This window comes from Marmota flaviventris, chromosome 13, assembly GCF_047511675.1.
Source record: "Marmota flaviventris isolate mMarFla1 chromosome 13, mMarFla1.hap1, whole genome shotgun sequence".
Lineage (NCBI taxonomy): Eukaryota > Metazoa > Chordata > Mammalia > Rodentia > Sciuridae > Marmota > Marmota flaviventris.
The window spans coordinates 22,135,690-22,153,778 of record NC_092510.1 but is presented as its reverse complement, the minus strand read 5'-3'; the positions used below and the strand labels follow the sequence as shown (position 1 = coordinate 22,153,778).

Sequence of the window (18,089 nt, the reverse complement as noted above, 5' to 3'; positions counted from 1 at the left end):
ATTATGCCTGAAGATGCTTCAGGTCATTCACCTACAAATTACACATATAAATATCATTCTGGGATGCATAAATTTTCACACAAATTAGATGACTACTTTTAAAAAAGAAATTTATTTCATTTTTAGTCCACATTACATTGTACATGTAAGATAAATTAATTGATAATACTTAAATGATGTCATTTTTATCCCAACATGATCCAGTACAAAAACTAGACAATGATTTAATATAATTTCAATAAAGGTTGGAGTTTTTTTCATCCAATTACTGAGAATAAAAATAAAGCTTTTTTTCCTAAGATTATTCTCCCTAAAGTGAGACACCTGGCATCATTGAGATGCCACTGTAAATTAATTTAAGAGGTCAGCATTAAAGACCAAATATTCTGTAGTAGTAATATACATTTTTTGTAGAGTGTTATGGTAAAAAATATTATTACTAAATTAAGAATCTTATGAGAAGGAAATGTGTTAGGAATTAGCTGAAGTTCATACATATCATATATTCAGAACCAAATAAGCTGTGATATATAATTAAAATAGACATATCTGTTATAAGACTTAGGAGTATTTCATATAATAGTATTAAATAAATTACAAAATAATCCACTAAACAGTTTTTGATATTTATATGCAAGGGAGAATCTGTTTTCTCTATTTGATATATATCATTAATCAAATCTGAGGAAAGTTTAAGCCTCTAAAAAAAAACTTTGAAAATCAGTCATATAAACAACTCCTCCAAATTTTTATTTGTTCAATATCATTTACATAATTTTAGGCAAGTAGTCAATGAATGCAAATCAAAAACTTCAGCTTTTACCATTTACTTTGAAAAGCTCTAATTATTAAAATAAAGCTCAAAAACAGAAATTCACTCAAATGTATTCCTAAAAAAGAAATGGAGAAACTGGAAAAAATGTGCAGAACTCACACATTAATATTTAACTCTGAAATTTTCGAATAGTATGTTAGAATAACTTTTCTATTGGAAGTCCCTTTTGAGGAATTTAATGGGATATTTTTATATTCTGCACTGAAATGGAATTTTGTAGGGAAAAACCTACAAAATTGCAGCATTTATATTTGGAACACATTCAAAATTATGATAAACAACTTCTTTTTTAAATTTTTTTAGTTATACATGGGCACAATATCTTTATTTTGCTTATTTATTTTTATGTGGTGCTGAGGATCAAACCCAGGATCTTACACATGCAAGGTGAGCACTGTACCACTGAGCCACACCCCCAGCCCATAAACAACTTCTTTGTGACTTTTGTTTTATAAAAATATTTGTTGAATGGAGATAAAATTGGTGAAAATATCATGGCCACTACATCTACAAATTCTAATGCAGAAAAGGTTAGAATTAATTTAGGAATTATGTAAAAATTAGGATTAATCTTTTTTTAAAAAAATTTATTGTTTCTTTTTAGTTATACATGACAGTAGAATGCATTTTGATATATATTGTACATACATGGATTATAACTTCCCATTCTTTCGGTTGTACATGATATGAAGTTACATTGATTGAATATTCATATATGAACTTATGAAAGCAATGTCTAATTCATTCTACCATCTTTCCTATTTCTATCCTCCCTCCCTTCCCTTCATTCCCCATTTTCTAATCCAAAGTACTTCTATCCCTCCCCGCCTCCCTTATCATATGTTAGCATACACATGACAGACAGAACATTTAGTCTTTGGATTTGGGGGATTGGCTTATTTTACTTAGAATAATAGTCTCCAGTTTCATCCATTTATCAGCAAATGCCATAATTTTATTTTTTATGTCTAAGTAATATTCCACTGTGTATAAAAAATAGTTGCAACTATTAACCAGAACCCAAACTAATGGGGCTTTAACAGAATCTAACTGACCTGCAAGAATGGAAATATTCAAGGTCCAGCCCCCTCTTCCCATCCTGTCATATCTAAGAAGGGAGAAATTATAACTTGTGCAATAACAGTCTAGAAGCATAGTCTCGTGAAAGACTGAAACTCAATAATAATAGGACTATAAAGCACTTCCCCTACACACACACACACACACACACACACACACACACACACACCTTATCATCACAGTACTAATTAAGCATTTATAGCAGTTCCTTTTTCTTAGTACATCATGTCTGGCTATCCACACACACACAAAAAAATTATAAGGTGTACTAGAGGGTATTAACACACGCAGTTTGAAGAGGCAAAGCAAACATCAGGGCCAGACTCAGATAGAGCAGGGATGTTGAAATGATCAGACCAAGAATTTGAAATGTTTTGGCAGAGTTGTTGGAATTATCAAACCAGCAAAGGACTGTGATTTATCTAAGTGCTCTACTGGATAAAGTAGACCGCATGTGAGAACATATAGACAATGCAAGTTGAGAGCCAAAAATTCTAAGAATGAAACACAATTAGATTCTAGAGATCAAAAATACTCTAACAGAAATAAAGAATCCTAGCTGGGCATGGTGGCACAAGCCTGTAATCCCAGAGGCTCTGGAGGCTAAAGTAGGAGCATTGCAAGTTCAAAGCCAGCCTGAGCAATTTAGCAAGATCCTTAGCAATTTAGGGAGACCCTATCTCAAAATAAAAATTAAATAGGGCTGGAGATGTGGCTCAGTGATTAAGCACCCCTGGGATCAATCCCTGGTACCCCTCCCCACAAAAAGAAATGAAGAATCCTTTGATTGGTTTCTTAATAGACTGGAAATTACTGTAGAAAGAATCTTTAAAATGGAGGACATCTCAATAGAAATCACCCAAACTGAAAAGCAAAAGGTAAGCATTCTGAAAAAAAAAAAAAAAAAAAAAAACAGAGTATCTGGGAACTGTGGGGCATCTCTAAAAGTCAGACATATTCATGATGGGAAAATCAGGAGAAGGAAAAGAGAACGGAACAGAAGAAATATATGAAACAAGAAAGACTAAGAATTTCCCCACGTTAATGTCATACCAACCACAGATCGAAGAAACACAGAGAACAGACACCAAGTGGATACACACCACAAAAGAAAAAAAAGCAATTTATGCGTATAATTTTTAAACTATAAAAATCTATATATAAAGAAAAATTCACAGAAGAAATGAAAGAGAAAAATACTTTATTCATATTGGAGAGCAAGTACAAGAATTACTTTTAACTTTTTCAGAAACCATGCAAAAAAGAAGAGTATAGTATGAAATATTTAAACTATTGAGACAGAAATGCCCCTGTCCTAGAATTCTGTGCCTTGCAATATTATTCCTCAAATGTGAAAGAAAGAAAATGACTCACTTAGATGAAAATTGAGGGGATTTGTTTCCAGTAGACCTGCCTCTTAAGAAATGTTTATGTACAGATGCATGATTTGATCTTTTTATTTGTGTGTGACCAAACTCATTGCAAAAAGAATGTGATCAGGTTTTCAATTGATAAAAAGGAAGGCAATCAGGAGAAAGGAAAAAACAAGGGTAGTGATAAGGTAACATTCATATTTGCTAAAAATGGGTATTAAATTTGGGCCAAAGTTTTCTAATAGCTAATTATAAGACTAAACAGTATAATCCAGAATACACTAAAATTAGTAGAAACTTGAAGGATCCAATTATTCCACCAGCCTTCCCAAGCTCTTCTTTCAGTACAGAAGCATTTATGAACTTCCTTCTAAAACAAAATCAGAATTCAGATTCCAGTTGTATTCAAAATAAAAAATAAATAGACCAAAAGTATTGTCCAGGTATATTACAGTGAGGATAAATTGCAAACACCATAAATTACACCTTAACAGGCTTGTATCCTAAAAGGCAGTGTCATTATTAGTGCTCACCATGCTATACACTGTGACCTGAAGAATAGTGAGCAGTCCTTGACTTAACTGCTACAGGAGTAGCAAGCAGGACAGCTCTGGGCACATGTAGGTACAGCCCTCCTCTCCCATGTCACCACAAGGAAACCAGAATCCTCAACCCCAGCCCTGTAGGGGTTGGCTTAACTCTTTGAGTTCCCTAATGCATGGTGAAGTTAAACAGTTTGGCACCTCCCACAAAGCAAATGCAAGAATGACTGAGCAAGCCAGGCACAGATGCTGCAGGGAGGAAAGGAGCCTGTTGTGGCCTGCTAACAACTCCTGCTTACATCTGACACACAGAGGTGTACATAGAGACTAAGTCACAAGAGAAGCACTTTTATACCTCTAAGTCTTCTCTAAACATGCAACTGGAAGGACAAGTCTTGGGACTAGCTGGGGGCTGCCCTACTGATGCAGGGAGCCAAAGTAGAACAAAATCTGCAACTCTGTGGCCAGTCTGCAGTGAGATTAATGAGGACCGCAGAATTGCCATCAGCACAGTGTGTGTGCATGCATGAGTGTGTGTGTGTGGTAAGAAATTGTTCTTGCACCACACAGCTCTTATTCTGTCTGTTCTGTCTCCTTCTTTAGTGATGGTGTGTCTTCATAAAACAAAGTACACACTCTGCAGCTCCTCCTCTCTCCTGCTTACCCCCAGCCTGGTCACCTGAGAGGAAAGATTTGTTTAGTTACCACAAAGCAAACACTGCTGCTGGCAGAACTTTTGAGAAGAAAAGTCATCAACTGACCGATACCACTCACCTTTGGCTCTAGTGCTGGGGAATCCCAGGCCACTGAAACACTTGAGTGGTGCCCCAGTGTCAGATCTTAACCCAGCTGAACAGATGAAGCAGTCACCTTTGTCTCATTTTACATTGAGGTAGAGGTCTCAGATACAGGCACTGAAGGAAGCCATTCTCCCTCTAGCATGCAGAGGTTGAAGAGCAATATGGTCTAGGTTCAAATTTAGTTTTGTCAGGTACTCGCTGTATGATCTGGGAAAGTTACATTCCCTGCTTCTACTTCTTCAGCCAGAAGGAGGGTTTCACTTCTTCAGAGGGTTATTGTGGGGATTTAATTAGCTAATATATCTGAAGGGCTTAGAACAGGGACTGGCACAAAATCAGAATTATATGTACAGTTCCCTAAATAAGGTGGTTGAGGCTAAGTAAACAAGGAGTGAGCAGATAACACTAAACTTGACCACAGGGAGCAGAGGCTGACATCTCCTGGCTCTACCACAAACAATCCAATGTCTCGAGCAAATCACTTACAGTCTTTAGGTCTTATTTTCTCCAACTTTATCTAGCAATATCAACTTCTTTCCAGGATTGCTTTAAAAGTCCATGAGATGTTGAAGCCATCAACATTTTGTAAATAAGTATTCAAATGTTGGATGTAAGTCCTTCTGTGTTTCTTTTCTATTGTAATAGCTTTATTGACATCATACAGCTCACCTATTTGAAGTGTACACTTCAGAGGTTTTTAATATTTTCAGTTATCCAACTATCACCATAATCAATTTTAGGATATTTAGAACATCATTTTCCCCAAAGAAGCTCCATATCCTTTAGTAGTAATCTGTATTTCTCATATTCACCCTCAGAACTAGGCAACTTCTTTCTGTCTATATAAATTTGCCTATTCAGGACATTTTATATAAATGAATTATGGAATGTATTGTTTTGTAATGGGGTTCTTTGACATAGCATGATGTTTTTAAGGTTCCTCCATGTTTATAAAATAGATAACCACATGTTATGCATCCAAATTATGAGCAAATGGACATTTGTGTTGTTTCCTTTCTTGTGTTACTATGAAAAATGCTTCTAAGTGATAGTGAAGAGTTGGCATTTTTTTGTGTTAGTGTGCTAGGTAGGCATTGTGATCAGTGTTTTTCTAATGTCTTGCTCAGCTGAAGGCAGTCACTGTAAGGTAGGTAGAAATGTTGCTTGATTGGCCAGATGTGGGACATGGGTCCATCTGTGAAATCAGGATGCACCTCAATTGAGGGAGGAATGTTTCCTCAAAGAAAAGTTGAAACACACTGCTATGATTTAGGTATTAGATGTCCTCTAAAAGTTCATGTGAGACAATGCAAGAGGGTTTACAGGTGAAATCATTAGGTTATGAGAGCCTCAACCTAATTAGTGCATTAATCCTCTGATGGGGATTAACTGGCTGCTAACTGTAGGCAGGCAGGGTGTAGCTGGAGGACATAGCTGGGTCCCTGGGGGTGTGCCTTTAGAATATATATTTTTTCTTGTTGAGTGGAGCTCTTTCTCTGCTTCCTGGTGCCATGTTTTCAGCTGTTTCCCTTTGCTACCCGCTTCTGCCATGATATTCTGCCAGGAGGATTTGAGTCAGCTATCTATGGACTGAAATCTCTGAAACCATGAACCCCAGAATAAACTTTCTGCTTCTAATTGTTCTTGTCATGTCTTTTTGGTCATGTAGCAACCAAGCTGACTAAAACACTTACCAAAATGGAAATGCAGGCAAGCATTCAAGGGGAGCACTCACCTATGACTACACTTAGGCTTCGGCTGCACTAACAGAAGTAAAGCATTCAGATCTCAGTAAGTAAGAGCACATGTGTAGCTCTTTTGATCAGAACCTACCTGGCTGGTTATATAAAATGCTCAAGTAAGATTTTGACAGGATTAGCATTTTTTTTGTATTGGTTTGCCCTGAGTGGTTCCTCTTTGTGCCTTTTATCTGTCATTATTAGACACTGCTTTTACTCACAAGTACACCATACTTTGATGAAGTAAATTAGAGAAAGATACTAGAACTTGGCAAACAAGTGAGAGAGCATCAGGAGACATATGTCCAAGATGACAAAAGTCCGAGCTTTATAAAGTGCTGGGAAACCAGGGTTTTTCATCCAAGAGAAAGCTAACATGAGACAAGAGTTGTCCTCAACACACGAAGAACACCCAATTAAAGAGAAGGATAGAATTGTTTTATGTGATTCCAAGAGATGAAGTGGTACCATCAGTAGAATTACAGGGAGAAAATGTCAACTGTATGTAGGAATAAAATTTCTGAGCACTTTGCTATACTTAATCCAGTCATATAGGGGAGACACCAGAATGGGGGAAAATCTTGGAGTCTTGAGAAGGATTTGTGTGAAGTCACCATATGTAATAAATCAGACCACAGATCTTAAAGAGTAAGCAGTGTCAGACATAAAACAGATTTAAAATAAAAACAAGAGGTGGATTTTAAGAAGAAAAAGAGATTGGAGGAAGGCAATAATTGTCCCTGCAGCTAAGGCAGGCTCCTGAGGTTTAACTCCTTGATCTGTCCTATGACATTGGTGTCATGGAGGAGATGGTACTTAAAGGGTTACCTAAAAGTAGTTTCAGTTCCTGCAGCAGCCTGGTAACCAGAGGCAATTCTTTCATGCAAGGTACTTTTGTGGACACAATATCCTAGTCAGGAAAGAGATGAGACCAGGAGAAATAAGATATGCCTCCAAATAACTATAGATTCTAATGCTATTATTTGTTACCTAAACAAAACCATATTTGATTCAAGTCATGTAAGAAAACTAATGTTCAAGTACCTTCTCACTTCATGACTAAAGGCAAAACAAACTAATATTCCTGTCAACTTTTTTTTGTCACTATGACATTGCAAAAGTCAGTTAAAATCTAAAGACAAACAATGATTATTGACTAGAATTTAAACTTCTGGTTTAAATTCAAGGAAAAACTCACATGCTGGCTTTTGTCATGTCTTTATAGCTGAGTTGCCGAATACAGTAGACATGGCCACGTTAGTCAGTTTTCCCTTAGTGTAACAAAATATCTTGAACAACTAATAAGGAAGAAAGGTTTATTTTGGCTTAAAGTTTCATAGAATTTAGTCCATGGCCACTTGGCCCTGGTGTCTGTCCCACAATGAGGCAGTACATCATGGTAGGAATACATGGGAGAGGAAACTGTTTAACTTCTGGCAGCCAGGAAGCAAACAGAGAGGGTGGGTGGAGATGAGGTCCCAATATCCCTTTAAGGAAACACCTCCATTGACATTATTTCCTCCACTAGGTCCTACCACTGCCTAAAGATTCCACCACCTTCCAATAGCACCACAGGCAGGCAACTAAGCCTTTAACAAATGGGCCGTTAGGGGATATTTATCCACACCATAGCACTGTTGACACTTAATTAAAAGTTCAGTTACTTAGTTGCATTTCATAGATATAGATTAGTATTTCTACCATTATAGGATGTTCTAGTAGACACCATTGTTCTAGAATCCAAGCTGAGATTCTACAGGAAAGTATCATAAGATAGTTCTTCACACAAATAACCTAGATGATTTTAAAGACAGTCTGAAATGTGGAGGAAAAAAACTGAAGATATGAACATACACTTTAATTGCTGTATCTTAAATTATTGCTTAATTCATCAGAAAAGCAATTCATCTATAGAAATAAAGAAAATCCTTAAAGAACAAAATAAATAATATAATACAAAATATCAGAAATCTTAATATATTAGTTTAATTATTAATGAAACAAAGCAAAAGACTAAGTGAAATTGCATAGCAAAGGAAACAGTAGTGTGAAGAGAGTTCATATAGAAAAGAAGAAAATCTTTGCCAACTACTCTTCTAGGTAGAGGATTAATATCCAGGATATATAAATAACTCAAAAACTTAACAATAAAACTGCAAATAACTCAGTCAATAAATGGACAGATGAACTAAACAGACATTTCTTAAAAGAAGTGCAAATGACCAACAGATATATGAAAAAAATATTTAACATATTTAGCAATCAATCCAATCAATAAATGGACCAAGGACCTGAACAGACACTTCTCAGAAGAGAATATACAATCAATCAACAAATATATGAAAAAATGTTCATCATCTCTAGCAATTAGAGTAATGCAAATCAAAACCATTCTAAGATTTCATCTCACTCCAGTTACAATGGCAGCTATTATGAAGACAAACAACAATAAGTGTTGGAGAGGATGTGGGGAAAAGATACACTCATACATTGCTGGTGGGACTACAAATTGGTGCAGCCAATAAGGAAAGCAGTATGGAGATTCCTTGGAAATCTGGGAATGGAACCACCATTTGACCACTATCCCTCTCCTCGGTCTATACCCAAAGGACTTAAAAACAGCATACTACAGGGATATAGCCACATCAATGTTTATAGCAGCACAATTCACAATAGCTAATCTGTGGAACCAACCTAGATGCCCTTCAGTAGATGAATGGATAAAAAAGTGACATATATACACAATGGAATATCACTCAGCAATAAAAGAGAATAAAATCATAGCATTTGCAGGTAAATGGATGGCGTTGGAAAAGATAATGCTAAGTAAAGTCAGCCAATCCCCCCCCCAAAAAAAAATGCTGAATGTTTTCTCTGATACAAGGAGGCTGATTCATAGTGGGGTAGAGATAGATTCATAGGAGGGATAGATGAACTCTAGATAGTGCAGAGGAGTGGGAGGAGAAGGGAGGGGGCAGAGGATTAGCAAGGATGGTGGAATGCAATGGACATCATTATCCAAAGTACATGTATGAAGACACGAATTAGTGTCAACATACTTTATATACACCCAGAGATATGAAAAATTGTGCTGTATATGTGTAATAAGAATTGAAATGTATTCCAATGTCATTTATTTTTAAAAAATCAATTAAAAAATAGTGCATGTTGGTAGTATATCTTGAGTGACAGTATAGAATGTCAACATTCTTATAAATAACATTCATATGTATAAGTGATTGTAATTATAGGCATATATATAAATGAATAATTTTTAAGCAGCAATAAAATAATACTTCTTTTATTCAAAAACAAAGGAAAATGCAAATTAAAACTACACTGAGAGTTCATCTCACTTGAGTTAGAATAGTAATCATCAAGAATACAAAAAATAAATGCTGATGAGTATGTGAGGAAAAGGTACACTTGTACATTATTGGTGGGACTGCAGACTAGTACAGCCACTAGGGCAATCAGTACGGAAGTTCCTCAAAAAATTAGGAATGGAACCACCCCATGGCACAGCAATGTCAGCATAATATAGTGATATGCACATACCCATGTTTATAGTGGCATAATCCACAATAGCAAATATTACAGAACCAGCCTAGATGTTCATCAATAGATGAATTGATAAAGAAATGTGGTATATATACAAAATGAGTTTTTATTCATCCCATACAAAAACAATGAAATTACATCACTTGTAGGAAAAGTGAATAGAAACAAAGAGCATCTTATTAAGCAAAATTAGCTGAACTTGGAAAGTCAAGGGTCATATATTTTCCATCATATGTAGAAGATAGGAAGGGAAAGAAAGAAAGACAATTTTGGTAGTATTATGCAAACTGACTTCTCTATCTTTATCTCCATTTGGAAACAGAAAACACAAGTTCCTTCTTTCTCGTTTCCACCATTCAAAATCTCCCCAAAGTCAGAATTCCATCTCTGATGAAGGACACTGCCGTGTTGCTCAGAGATGACAGCACATTCCCCTTGACTGCCCAGTAACCATGCAATTGCTCAAAATATTTGGCCTCATCAGCAGGATGCAAGCACAGGAGTCCTGCTCACTAGATACAACAAGGTGCTTGGCATCTCAAACACAGCTGCATTGTGTCTGAGACACCATGTCTGCTGCCTCCAGCCACGCAGCCTGTCTAACTAACGCAGGGAGTTAGTTACTAGCTTCAAATTTTGCCATGAAAATTTACAAAAGCCAGAATCTTTGACAACCAGCAGGTGAACTCAAACTAATCCCCTGTCACTGATTCCACCTCAAATGCAATTTGTTTACAGAAATAAATTTCCCTTTGACTAGATCATTAAAACTGCATTTTCCCATATACCATCACAGTTATTTAACAACCAAATATCACTCTAAAGCAAAGGAAATCTGTGATTCAACTTATAAAATTCCAATTTAAGAGTAATTTCATTAAAACATCTTCACTAAGCGTATTTAATTTAAAAACTATTGACTAATAAAGAAACACATATCAGAATTAGTGTAAGCACTTAAAAAAACACATTAATACCTTGGTTTCAATTAATCAGTTACATTGTCATCAGCAGAGCAGTCAGAATATAAAAATCTAGAAATATAAGTATTTAGAAGTATCTGAGTCATTTATCATTCAGGAGGAAAATGTTAGATTCCTTTTAGCAAATGTCAAGCAGATAAAATATTTTTTTCTCACTTGACTCACATTTCCTTTTTTTTAACTGTTCTTTTCTTATATTTTTAAAATTCATTCTATTTGTTATATGTGACAGCAGAATGCAATTCAATTCATATTACACAAATAGAGCACAATTTTTCATGTCTCTGGTTGTCCACAACTGGGGACCTCCTTATTGTGGCTAATGACATATGCTACATACCTGAGTGCCCTTGTCCCCCATAGGAAGATAGATCACAGAGCAAAGGTAAATTGCTGGACGGGTAGACCTTTCGTCTTCTCTTAGCCAGGTATCAATCTCTCTATCCAAAACAATTGAAGCTGAAGGTAAAATAATAGAAAAAAAGGTACCAATAGGACATGTCAGAAACAAAACCATTAAATCTCAACAAGTACTCAAACTAATAAGCAAAATATTTAAACAGATATTAATAATAAAGTTACCTCTTAACCTGCCCTGAACGAAAATCCCCAATTCCAGATCTAGCTGTGGTCGCCAGGGCAGGAGCAACTCTCTCATCGACGCCAAGGATGCTGAAGCCAGCCTGGCCCCAAGTCCTGGAAATCTTGGCGGCTTAGGGAAGGTGCAGGGTCAGGTCGCCATGGAAACCGAGGGGGGCGTGGCAGATCCGCTGCGAGTGGGCGGGTCCGCAGTGGCTGCATTGAGGCGCTGCCGCAGAGGCTGCATAAACTTAGAGCAAAGGGGCGACATCTGGGTGCTCCTAAGGAAGCAAGGAGCCGCTTCCCAGCCCAGAGTGTCCCCGTTTACCAAATGATCCCAATGACGCTGGGTAGAAACACGGAACACCCCAATATCTCTCCCCAGTATCTCACTCTGCCAAATCAGAACCTCCTTGGCAAGGACCTGGAATGTGGATTTAATCAGGGGCTGTTTTCACATTGAGAGGTTAGCAAGAACTGCTCGTCCATTCCTTTTTCTCAGGATCCTACAATGGTAAAAAAGATTCTCTACCCTGCTTCCCGGTTTCCTTCCTGGCGACTCCCAAACAAGTAAAGGTGAAGAGCGGCCTCTATTCACCTAATTAGAAACGTCGCGGTTTTGTGAGTGTTCCACTGGGGGGCAGTATTGTCCTTTGAAAAATTCACCCCATACCACTGTACCCCACGGTGTGGAATCTATTAATTTCTCCTGCAGCCTGGTTACCATAAACAGATCCAGAAAGCAGATCTTGCATGCAGAGAGACGCAGCTCCTTAGGAGGAATGAGACAGTGCAGAGCCTAGAGCTTTACATGGAAGATGTTCTTTGCTCGAATTCCTCCTTCACATTTAGGGTTAAGAACAAGGAATCCACTCTAGGAAGCGATCCTGGAGGATAATACATGTGTGCTGGATGACAGATTCCTCATCCCTCAAAGCTTTATCCTTTATTGAGCCATCAGATGGGAATTCAGGATTGATGTAGACAACACTGACCCAGCTCAACTTTAGGCCCTGGCTGGACCAGTGGGAACAATTAGCCTTCACTAACTTCAAGAGGTAACACTTGGGTGAGGTGAGACTCATTTTAGCACTCATGGGGAATCCTCCTAGTATAGTCTTCCCTGACTGTGAAATAGGGACCTGTACATTTGTACAACTTCTGTTAGCGATTTGGGGGAGAATTATCTCAGTAGAGTAAGATTATCTATGGTCCCTGGTCTTTATGCATTTATTCTATTTTATTTTAATATTCTGTTTATAGGTCTGTTTTCTGTGTTACTGTGTGCATGTATTAATAAGAACAGTTCTCTAATAATCTGGAACATACTTCCTCCAATGCAAACTTTGAAATCCTGAATTATTAATAAAAGTGATTAAGGAGGCTGAGATGGTTAGGGCCAAGTGAGCAGATCACAGTATGTCCCTTGGGATAATAAAAGTTGTTTAACATAAGATCTACAGTCAAATTAGTATGTAAAATACTTGGTTAAACAATTAAATGTATTTTTTATTTGTTCTTTTTATATATATGTGACAATAGGCATATTTTGACATACATACACAGGATCCCATTCTTGTGACTGTATATGATGTGGAGTTACCCTGGTGATGTATTCAAATACAAGGATAGGAAAGTTATGTTAATGACAGTTAATTCTACTGTCCTTCCTTTTCCCCTTCCTACTCCCCCTCCCTTCATTCTCCTTTGTCTAATCCAATAGACTCATATTCTTCTATTCTTCCCCTTCCATCCTCTCATCCACATATCAGAGAGAACATTCAGCAGGTTTTGGGGGATTGGCTTATTTCACGCAATATAATAATCTCTAGTTCCATCCATTTACTCGCAAATGCCATAATTTCATTCTTCTATATGGCTGAGTAATATTCCATTGTGTATATATACAACACTTTCTTTATCCATTCATCTGTTGAAAGACATCTAGGTTGGTTCCATAGCTTGGCTATTGTGAACTGAGCTGCTATAAACATTGATGTGGCTGCATCACTGTAGTATCTTGATTTTAAATCCTTTGAGTATAGACTGAGGAGTGGGATAACTAGGTCAAATGGTGGTTCCATTACAGGTTTTCCAAGGAATATCCATACTGCTTTCCATAGTTGTTGCACCAATTTTCAGCCCCACCAGCAATGTATGAGTAATCCATTTATTGATTCTTGATTTTATTTCTTGCACTTTAGGATTCTAGTTGAGGAAGTCAGTTCCTAAGCTGACAATGAAGATTTGGGCCTACATTTTTTTTCTATTAGGTGCTGGATCTCTATTCTAATGCCTAAGTCTTTGATAAATGGGCTAAGGAACCGAAGAGACACTTCACAGAAGAAGAAATACAATCAAGCAACAAATATTTGAAAAATGTTCAACATCTCTAGTAATTAGAGAAATGCAAATCAAAACTACTCTTAAGATTCACCTCACTCCACAGAATCCCCACTAATGTTGTACCCTTGTTCACTCAAGGGGAATCCAGCCAAAATGTAAACTGGGGACTTAGTTATGTCACCACCATAACTAGAGCAGAGAGCTCAAACATCTATGTTATGAATCTAGAACTTTGGCACAAACAGGAATCTCAAAGTTTAAGAAACACACACTCCACCTTTTCCTCATTTAGACTCATCTGTAAGAGCTAGAGTAGTTGTATCTAGGTCTGATTTGGGGAATAAAAAGTGTTAGTACATAGTAAAAGCTGCATATTTATTTTTAAATTAGATATATGTAGAACTGTATTTGTTGTGAACAGTATAAAGCCAGTACAATGGAAATTTTACATGAAAATGATAAAAAATATCATGGTGGTGACATGCCATTTTACAAGCTTTTGGTCTGACACTCAGTAAACCCACAAGAGTCACAGTCTTAGCCCTTGCCACGTTGTTTGGTAGTGCTGTGTCACTGTCATTTGGTGAGGCAAATCTCCAATTCTTATTAATAAGCTGAAGTTACTTGGCTCCATGAATATAAACATGCATTTTCTTAGTTTTATTTGGTTTCATCATTAAAAATCTACATACTGGGAAGTGTAAGATGTCAGGTCCTCTGTTCCAAAAAGATCACCCTCACCTCAGCCTTAAGTCAAGAATTTTTTCCATAGGAGAGAAATTTCCAGTTCATAATATTACTTGGAATATAAATACCCTTGTGAGAGACAGCAGCAACTAACTCACACTACAATATAAAAACACTTTTAGAACACCTTTTCCTTGAAAGGTTATATTATGGGGAATATGAAAGCTGCTTTGGGAACCTTCAGGATGTCATGGGAGGCTGGGCAAGTTTTCCTCTGTACTCTTCACATTATTCCATTAGAAACTTCCATTTTCCAGGTCCTAGTGGCATATAGTGGGGAGATATATATATATATATATATATATATATATATATATATATATATATATATATATATATATGGTGGTGAGAAGGTTAGGAACTAAGTGTGCATAGAAAACAGAATTCTTTGATCCAGATTGCAGGGAAGCAGAGTTTCCACAGGATGCTCACTGCCATCTGTGAACAAACACTCTTCTAATTTTAGGGAAGGAATGGTTCACTCTGGAATTATTTCTAATAAATCATTTCTTCCCCATCTATATGTAGTATGCTTGTCTCTTATTGGTGGAAACAATTCAGTAGTGGAGCTTTCCAAATCATTATTTCTGCTCAGGTTGGCATTTGTCTGCTGCACTTAAGTATTATTTGATTGTTTTAAAAGATTTGCCTAGGGTGAAAAAAATATGTCAGTTACTAGGATGTACTCTAGTTAGTTCTTGAGGGCTGGGATTTGAGCCAAATCATAGTGTGACCAGCTGTGACTACCCAAACATTTTTTCATGGGGAAAGCATTCTGCTCAGCAGCTAGACAAGCAAACACTCTTATCATGTTCTAAGAAACTGCAGCAGAGCAAGCCCATAGCACACGCCTGTAATCACAGTGACTCAGGAGGCTGAGGCAGGAGGATTGCAAGTTCAAAGCCAGACTCAGCAATTTATTGAGCCCCTGCCTCAAAATATTTTGAGATGCAGCTCAGTGGTTAAGCACCTCTGGGTTCAATCCCTGATACCAAAAAACAAAACAAGAAACTTCAGGAGAAGAAAAGTGAAACAATTACCAAACAATTGTCCTTAGAGAGCAGAAGCTAGGATTTCCTGAATTTTGGATATGCTCCACCAGCATGAGGTTCTTTCTTCTTGCATTTTTGTTAGTGGGTTGATAGCAAGTATTCAGTAGATGTTCTTCAAGACACCCAAACTGAAATATTGTGGCAGGATCTCATCATCCCTCTTTCCCTTCTCTCTCCTCTCCTAGGACCCTGTGTCATCCTTGTGGAAGAAAGCCTGGTGCAGCATATGCTAATGACATTATTTCAGGTTGATCCATAAAGGTAGGTCTATAGCCATTTGGGCTGGATACAGAGGGGACGTTCTGATCAATTGACACAAGGCTGGTTTATGGGAATCCCCCCAGCCCATTTATGTATGTAGGAGGATGCAGGGTCCTTCGTGGTTTCTCTGATAAAAAATTTGAGGCCACACAGCCACAGCTTCCAGAGTGGGGTACTGGAAGCCCTTCCTTTTGCAAGTACCTGACAAATTATCCACATGTTCCAATTCAACCTAGTGAAAGATAATATTGTTCCCTAGTGTTATCAGGTCTGGGCATGAAAAATCACGAAGCAGCAGTTTTAAAAGACACAGGAAACAGACATGGGTATCAGCTCTTACTAAACTAGATATGCAGCAAGCATTGTGGTAAGATGCTTCCCTGAAGTAAGTCCTTTCATTCAAACCCTACAAAAACCTCCACATTGTCTTAAAAAGTACATATATAACTTTTGTGTTGAAATGGACACTATACTATAGCTGTATCAAAATAAAAGAACTATAGAAAAGGAAACAAAGAGGGTGGGGAAATGCTGAGGCAGATAGAGGATAATCAGTGTAGAGATACTTTTTTTTTGTCCTGAGCATTGAACCCAGGAGTGCTCTACTACCGAGCTACATCCTCATTCCTTTTAATTTTTTTCTTTTTATTTTGAGGCAGGTTCTCACTAAGTTGCTGTGGAAGGCCTTTAACTTGCTGTCCTCCTACTTCAGCCTCCCAAGTAATAGGAATAACAGGCATGTTGACACCATGCCAAGAAAGTGGAGAATTTTTTATAACCACCAACTTAATTATGATGTAATAAAAACATCACTTTCCAACAGGACATTCTGTAATAATGGAAATGTTCTCAGTCTCAGATTCCAATATGGCAGCCATCAGCCACATGAGGCCACTAGGGACTGGAATCTGGTTAGTGTGATTGAGGAATTAGAATTCAAACTTTAATGGATTTAAACTTAATTTTAAATAGCCACTATGGCTAGTGGTTACCATATTGAACAGGACATGTCTTAACAACATTATTGCTTTGCCATGTCATCTTAGAAATAATTTGTTCTACTGAAATTTCCAGGAGAAACTGATTTCTGGCTGCAAAAAAATATATTTACTAAAACATAGTTTATGGCTCACTGTGGCCCTGACCCAACCCATTTCCCAGCATACATAGAATTGGTGCTACTTTGTTCCTCAGAAGCAGACTTCTAGAATGAAGTGACTGACTTACCCTCACCCAGGGAAAGTTCCTCTTCCTCTCAATGGGAGAAGGAAACGGGCTGCAGGGCTCCATGTCAACCATGAGGTATTCGTTCAGAGAATGGGAACTGTGACTGAGTAATGTTGACTCTGAAAACAGACACAAGCCAGTGGTGTTGGTGTCCTTTGTGGTGCTGACCCCTCTCTCTCAGTGGCTACACAAGCTGAGAAGTGCCTCTAGATACACACAGTAGGTTAAGTGAGAAGTAAAGGTGATATAATACTCGTGACCTATAGCCCTTCCTGTTTGCAAGGTCCTGACAAAGTATCCACATGTTCCAATTCAACCTAGTGAAAGATAATATTGTTCCCCACATGTCATCAGGTCTGGGCATGAAAAATCACTAAGCAGCAGTTTTAAAAGACACAGGAAACAGACATGGATATCAGCTCTTACTAAACTAGATATTCAGAAAGGTTATTAAAGGTTGTGGCTCAGAGTAATAGGATAAGCATCAAAACTCCCTGCCAGACCTATGCCACCAATGTTCTATAGCTACAAGCTATCTTTCTGTTGCTGGATGTCCAGTGTCTAATATTCCCATTCATACCCTTCTCACCAACCAGCTATGAAATATAACTGTTTCTTCTTTGGGAAGGAATGTTCATATTAGCAGCTGTGGCAAGAGCAGATGGCAAGGAAACTATGCAAGTCTCTCATCAAAACCATTGACTGACAGCTGGGAAGCCTGGTTACATGTGTTCTTGAGGAGACCAGTTGTCTACCCTGACAATATAAGAGATGGACACCTGCAGGTGGATAATTGCTATCTCATCCATCCCCTCCCCATATTTCCTGTCAAAACTAAAACCAAGTTATCCTTTGAAGATAGGGTTAAATGCCTTCTTCCACCTTGAAGTCTTTCTAGACTGCTTCTCACAAGACATTAAATAAGCTGGTTTAAATAGGTTTTTTACTTCATTTTAAAAATGTA

At 37.4% G+C, this 18,089-nt stretch overlaps 1 protein-coding gene across 1 annotated transcript in view; it reads left to right on the top strand.

The window, feature by feature from the left end:
- LOC114083542 (spermatogenesis-associated protein 31D4-like) overlaps window positions 1–18,089 on the top strand; it is a 75,433-nt gene that overhangs the window by 40,845 nt on the left and 16,499 nt on the right. Inside the window, 1 exon segment of the mRNA XM_071600385.1 lies at window positions 11,533–11,697. Within this exon segment, the coding sequence (XP_071456486.1) occupies window positions 11,533–11,697 (165 nt within the window).